Here is a 7415-nt window from a genome sequence, read left to right on the forward strand (position 1 = left end):
GAATTTGTTTCATATATTCCCTGATTGACCCCATATGCTTGAGATCTCTCAGCTTTTTCCTTGCATTATACGCAACATTCTCAGGAAAGAATTGGGCCTTGAGATATCTCTTCAAGTATGCCCAACTATCAATTACACAACTTCCATTTTCAATTTCTCAGTACTTGGTACACCACCACAGTTTGACGTCACCAACCAAGTACATGGTCGCAGTATCCACCTTTGCCTATTTTGAGGCCATCCTTATAGCGCAAAAGTATTGCTCCACATCAAATAAGAAGCTCTCTAACTCCTTGACATCACGGGCAGCCCCATACGTCTTGGGTTCTGGTACCTTGGTCTTGCAAACTCCCGGAGTGTTGGAGTTTCTCATAACAAGAACCATCAGATTCACCTTTGCATCCAGATCAGCCATCCGCATTTGCAAAGTTCCAACTGTATAGCGAAAGTCCTTTGACATGTCACCTATCAAACCTGCATGATGTTTATGTGATCCCATCACTTCATAAACAAGTTCTCTCATCTGGGCCACCTCTATGGCCACATTGTTGGTTTTTGCATCAACCTGTGCTTCCAGCACGTTGATCCTCTCAACATTGTTTGGTGCCATGGTCACTTACTAAAGCTTTCCAAATCCCACGACGAAGGTAACTAAATTCTCATAGCAACTCAGCCTTGGGCTATGATACCTAGTGTCACGGTTCGACTATTTTCACACCATTGTGAAAGGGTCGTGCGACGCTAGTTAAAACATTCTTGTTTAACTAGCCAACCTATCGTTTACCAACATTCATCCACAAAACACTTTCATTAGTATTCAATCAAATGGCATCGGAAACAGTAAGCATTCATGAAAGCAGTGGCAAGGAAGCGGTAAACATTGAATTTACACAATTCATTAACAACACCTCCATTGACATTGTATGTTTAGCAAGGGAGGCAAGTAGCTAAACATGTTGACAATAACTTGTGAGTTTTACAATGACTGATGAACACTCACCCTCCCCTAAAGAAGTTTTTATGTAATTATCATCCTGGTACTAGGAAACATAAAAGTGACCGAGGAGTCATGCAGCCTTATTTGACATACAAATAAATTATTAGCAGAAAATAACCCTACACTAGTATTTATATGATGGAAATCCATCCCAAGCATACAAGACAAGCGGTCATATGCAAGCATAATGGCCTGAGCAAACTTAACTCGTGACACCGAATCACGTAAAATTTCTGTTTCATTTTTAGTTAATTTCCTGCATATTTTATAACAACTATTACTATAATACAAATGATGATATAAATTTTTTTTATAAATTTATAACAAGAAATAAATAAAAAATAATTATTTTTAAATTTCTCCTTTAGGGATTCTTATTCTTTTTTATTTATGGGAAAAAACTATTACTTCTATTTAAAATTTTTATCATATTTTATCCTATTTTTAGAAATATCTATTTCACCAAGCATAAGCAGAAGTAACATAAGCTGCCTATATAAACACTATTTTGTGCCCAAAACTTCAAATTTTCAAATCATCAAACTTTTGGTACGCAAAATCGTAATTTACCAGGTAAAAATAGAATAGCAAGCCCTCCAAGAAGTTGAGGTTGAAACAAGAAGATGACACAGACAAGGGAGCTATTGGATGGCGGGAATGATGACTACCCGCCGTCACCAACCACCACACCCTTCAAACGCACGACACTCCAACCTCTCAACCACTTCCCCCGACTGATTAGCCTCCTCCCCACAGCTCTTCATGCCCCAAATCCCACTTTCATCTTTCCCCCATTATTCTTTCTTCATCAATGGCGCATTCGGGATTTCGGGGTCGACTTACGCGGTTCCTGCTCGCGTTCGCTGTTCTTCTGGTCCTTGTTTCACTTAGAACAAAGACATTTGCGGCCGCTGATGACGGCGCCGGCGGCGGAGGAGGGGGCAATTGTAATGCGGATCTTAGTAGCGTTCTTCCACCTCCCTTCAGTAATATGTCTTTCGCTCACTGCAAACCGGTTTGGAATACGTACGCTATAAGAGTAAGTCTCTTCCAGAACACCAGACTCTGACAAATTGAGGAAATTTTGAATTGATGGGAAATATTTTATTTGTATTCATTGTTATAGTGATTTTTATTTCCGTTCCTTCCATTGTTTAGTTGAAGAACCGAATGAAAATATTAATATGACAATAAAGTAGTAATTTTAGCGGTTATATTGATGAACAAGTCTCAATCCTTCCATTTTCTTCCCATTTTTAGGCTGCATTTAGAATTTAAAAATATTGAGAAAAGGGAAAGGAAAATAGAAGGAATCCATTCTTTTGATTATCAAGAAAAGTGAAATAAATAAAAAATGTATTAAATCAATGAACAAAAAATTTATTTTACAAATCATTAACAATATATTGTAATTTTTAATTACATTAAAATAATTTGTCATTTGTTATAATATTTAATATAGATAGAAAATGTAATGGAAAATGAATTTCCTTCTTCTTCTTCTTTTTTCCCTTTACTTTCTCCAAATAAAATCTTGATCCAAACAGATCCTTAGAGAATAAATTTTTTGAGGAAGAGGAAAAACCTGTTTACCTTTACTTTCCTTTCATGGTTTCTACTATAATAAATGGACGAAAGACTTTCCACTCATTTTACTCCCTTTTTCCCCACCTTTGCCTTCCTATGAACAGTCTTAAAGTTGCATGTACAGCTCTTTATTAGAAGGCTAAGGTTATATTTTGTGCATAGAATGTGAGAACGAAATAAACTGAGAATGAAATAGAAATTCTGTAGGGATATAATAATTTACAAGAAAATCTTCATGTAAAAAAAATTGTACTATAAAATAGGATAGGATTAATAGACATCCCCAAAGGTTAAATTTGGGAATAGTCATTCCATTCCATGATGTGAGTAATTATAAATTTTTCATTGCTATTTGCTTTATGGTGAAAAAACTTCTCACTTGTAAGCTGTCCATATATTATAATCATCCTATCCATATGAACAAATATTCTGCCGACCAAACATAAGGTAAGTATCTTTGACTGAAATCAATATTGCTTTGCAGTCTGCTTGCAAAATATTTGGAGGAGGGGGGGGGGGTGTTGGATTATGACTCCAAGCATCACTTCATTTCTTCATTGATTGGTATATTCATATTGCCATTTCAGCTGAAATAGTACAACCATATATTAGATTGAAAACATGCTATTCAATCCCCTACCCTGTTCACAAAATAAATTATTACTAAAATTAACTGGCCAAGTCCAAAAGGATTCTGTAGGATTCATTCTTAGACAAATATATGGTAATGTAGAAAATGTGGCAGCAGTGTAATATCAATCTCTTATCTATTGCAGTTTGTTGATACTAAAGAGCATGTTCTGACCATAGTGTTGTCTGCTGAATATACAACTGGATGGGTAGGAATTGGGTTTTCAAAGGATGGTAAAATGGTTGGCTCCAGTGCTATGGTGGGTTGGATAAATCGACATGGTCGAGCAAAAATCAAGCAATACTACTTGCGTGGTTTGAAGGCATCGGAAGTTATACCAGAAAAAGGTGAATTGCCTCTTACTAATGTTCCAGCTGCAGTTGTGCTCCATGAGGCAACAATCCACTTGGCCTTTCAGCTGAAGTTTGAGCATGCTCTTCGTGGCCAACCTATTCTACTAGCCTTTTCAACTGCATACCCAACCCACCACCATTTATCCAAACATGTAGACAAGACAACAATCATGTTCGACTTTGCTGAAGGTTTGTTGATCTCTCTACTTAAGCTTTCTAGGTGATGTGCACAATCAAACAGTGGATGATGTTTCATAACAATCAGCAGTATCTACAATTTTGGCCAGTTAATGTTTTGATTCTTTTGAATACAAAAACCAACAAGAAGGGTGAATTCTTGTGAAATTAAGGTTCTACTTCAGTTATTCCTGACAATGAATTGATGATGCCAATTTCTGGAGGCCAATCTTAGCTGTACTGGGGTTTTGGGGTTAGGCTGCAATGTGGCCTTTAATGGTGATTTTTTTTGAATTTTTTCTTTTTTTTTTTTGAGGGGGTGGGCGAAGAGAGGGGAAGAAGAGGGCTGAGGAAATGGAGGGTAAACAACTTTTTACAAAGTTCATCTTTCTGCTCCAAGTGCATATCCTTACTGTTACTGTTTGTCAAACAAATTAAAAAGCGCAAACTTATTGTTCAATATATATGCACATACTGTTCTGCTTTGTCAACTTATTGAAATGAGCTTTTTGTTTCTCTTTATACCGAGTCTCATTTAGTCCCCCAATCTCATTGATATTTTCAACTCTTTAAAATGCTCTATTGTTCAATAAATATGGACATACATGCATTCACTCATGCTTGTGCATGCACTGAATGATAACTCCCCCAGAGACCAGAGTGAAAATCTATAAGCTACAATGGAAAAAAATTTGTTTGAGATTCTAAAATTACCTGACCTTTCAACCACCGCCCCCCCCCCCCCCCCCTTCAACAAGAAAAGGGAAAAGGTTTCATATGCAATATTTTTATGTTTATTGATGAGGCATTATTGATATTATTTGCATGGCAGAGGCAGTTTCTTTTTGTTTTACCCACCTAGCTCCTCTTTTTTATGTTCGTATTTACGTAATACAGATTCATCTATATAGTGTTTAGTTCTTCAAGTTGTTAGAAAAACCATTGTCTTGACTTCCTTTTTTATGTCTTTAACATTGTTATTGGACCCTGATTTAAGTTGATCCTGGTGCAAGGTGTACTCTGTGGGAAAACTTGACTGATGTAGAATTTACTTTCTTGCAGATCCATATCCTGAAACCAAAAATTACAACCAGTTTAAGAAAAATCATGGGATATTGGCAATTTTTGGTTGGGCTTTGGTCCTTCCTTTTGGGGCAATTGTTGCAAGATATTTCAAGCATAAGGATCCCCTTTGGTATTATCTTCATACAGTCATACAATTTGTGGGATTTATTTTTGTGCTTTCTGCTGTGGTAGTTGGACAGGTACTCTACAATGGAATAGATGCCAATGTACCAGCACATAGAAATATCGGCATATTTGCGTTCGTGCTTATTATTCTTCAGGTTTCTTCTTGACCTGATAAAAAAATATATAATTTTTAATTCTTTGTAGTTCGTCACGCCATTAAACTTAATCAGATTGTGAACATATAATTTTCAGATGCACACTTTGATGAGCTTCACTCTCACTGAGTTTTCCAGTTGCATGTGAGCATAATGTTTAGGTTGTTTTGAATGTATGGCTCTATTAATATATCATTTGGTCCAGATGTCATCATATATACATGGTCAGATATCTGCACTTCCCATGGGAAGCCTGTCAATCTTTGAAAAAACTATGATGGATTACAGAACATCGACAGGCAGCGCTCATACTATATCAGACTGAATGTATTTTATTGCATTTGAATTAGAAACAATATTTAACGATGTATCTATTAGAGATTTTGTTTTGTTTAGTCTTGTTTGTTTCTTATTTTTTCTTTTGCAGAGTTCTTAATATTGCTACTGTGGATAGAGGCACTTCACAGTTTCATGATGTTAGAAAATTGCTACTGTTTCTCTTATGGGATTCTAGAATTTGTCTGGACTGGGCATAGCTTCATTCAGCCAATGCTCCCTACATTCTTCAATAATTTAATTTGGTAACCTCATCTTTCAGTGAATCACACCCCAAAAAAAAAAAAAAAAATGAAAAGGATGGATCCTAAACCAAAGCATTTCCTTGAAGGCATGCATAGGATTAACAATGTGGTCCTTGTCTAACGTCTAGCAAAGTAAGCAGGCTCAAGCTCAATGTATAGTTCAGAAAGTCTCAAAAAAGAATGTGATAGGATGTGATATTTTTAATTTACATGGTTATTTATTTGCAACATATGTCAAAAGACAAATGCAGTATCTTAGTGGTTCTCTTCACACTGCAAGTACTTCTAAATATTGATTTCTAAACCAAAACTTTTTACATTTGGAAAGATTAACTTTATTTCTTATTCTCAGATAAACTAGCATTAACTTTATTTCTGATTCTCAGATACTGGCATTCTTTGTACGACCCGATGTTGACTCCAAAATCCGCAGATATTGGAATTGGTACCACCATTGGTTTGGAAGGCTTGCCCTCTTCTTTGGAGCTGTGAACATAGTGTTGGGAATCCAAGTTGGGGGTGCAGGGAACTCATGGAAGATTGGCTATGGTTTTCTACTTAGTGTAATTTTAGTCACAGTAATAGTTCTAGAAGCATTGTCATGGATGAGAAGATCAGACAAGACCGGTCAGCATCCAGCTTTCCAAATGAATCCAATTTAGTAAGCAATTCCAAGTCATTCAGTGATCAATCTGCTCCGTTTTTTTTTTTTTCGTTTTCCTGTTGCATTTTTTGAAGGAATGGCTTGGGAAAAGTTCTCTACATGCATTTTGCACTACTCTTAAATAAGAGCGTGCCATGCAGACTGGAGTAGCGGAATCCATTTGAAATGATGCCGTTATCTCTCTTCATGGTACTGGACTGTTATCAGGGGCCAGCAACACATGGGAAACTTTTCACAAGTCTGGTCTTTAAATATCTTCTTTGAAATTCTAAAACTTTTTGCTATCGTGAAACAGGATGACAAAGAATGCAAAATTTTGCATATGGGTCGTGTACTTTTGATGAGGTGGGAGACACTAGCCTTGCACCATCTGCTCTTTTAAATGTGACCAGGAAGTGATAAAATTGAACCAAGGAGAAACAGTTACCTACCTCTACATGCCGTTTGCTTTATGGTTGCTTGTGTGTGGTACTGAGAACAAATGCCAATAGCCAGATGAGTGTGCAAATTTTGACTGTCCAGCATTCAACTTCCTCAAACCAAAAATCACATTGAAAGATGAGCCTCCTCTCTCTTATGTTGAGTCCTTTCATCACTTTCTAAGCATGCATATGAAGATTGATATGCTTGGCATTTGGATGGCATGCGATTTAAAAATAAAATAAAAATCTGTCGACATGCTTTAAATGTTTGTTACGTGCTATTCCATCATAACCCCCTATTTGTTTTTCTTGTTAGTTAAGCCATCAAATTTTGTTATCTTTGTAATAGAAAACTAATGAGCCTCATTGTTAAAGAATTTTAGTGGCATATATGTAATAAAATGGCATGATTTGGCACTAGACAATGGCGATGAAAGGAGGCATGGCTTGAGAGAATAGCTACTCATTTGATTGCTCAAAAAGAGGGACAACAAATGGTGTGAATTTTTTTTTTTTTTTTTACAAAAAAAAAAAAAAAAAAAATCAATTTTAACGATGTTAGTGATTGGACATAGCTTGCTAATTGACTCATGGCCATGATTGCTTAGAGGTGAAGATGCATGGTGATTACTCTACAAATTCTCAAACTAAAGAAAA

The 7415-nt window shown here is 36.2% G+C and overlaps 1 protein-coding gene across 1 annotated transcript; it reads left to right on the plus strand.

Annotated features, from left to right (window-relative positions):
* Positions 1–1521: 1521 nt before the first annotated feature.
* On the plus strand, positions 1522–7178 carry LOC131165984 (cytochrome b561 and DOMON domain-containing protein At3g61750). Its single transcript, XM_058124187.1, has 5 exons — positions 1522–2036; positions 3361–3757; positions 4808–5091; positions 6059–6333; positions 6632–7178. Coding segments are annotated over exons 1-5 (1185 nt in total). The 5' UTR covers positions 1522–1808; the 3' UTR covers positions 6633–7178.
* Positions 7179–7415: the final 237 nt, after the last annotated feature.

Source organism: Malania oleifera, chromosome 10 (genome assembly GCF_029873635.1).
Source record: "Malania oleifera isolate guangnan ecotype guangnan chromosome 10, ASM2987363v1, whole genome shotgun sequence".
NCBI classification, from domain to species: Eukaryota; Viridiplantae; Streptophyta; class Magnoliopsida; order Santalales; family Ximeniaceae; genus Malania; species Malania oleifera.

Excerpts from the sequence above, each read along its gene's own strand:
- LOC131165984 (XM_058124187.1), top strand. The coding sequence starts at position 1,809 with ATGGCGCATTCGGGATTTCGGGGTCGACTTACGCGGTTCCTGCTCGCG. Across the intron at positions 2,037-3,360 it reads GGAATACGTACGCTATAAGA|TTTGTTGATACTAAAGAGCA; the intron begins GTAAGTCTCTTC and ends TATCTATTGCAG. Across the intron at positions 5,092-6,058 it reads TCGTGCTTATTATTCTTCAG|ATACTGGCATTCTTTGTACG; the intron begins GTTTCTTCTTGA and ends TCTGATTCTCAG.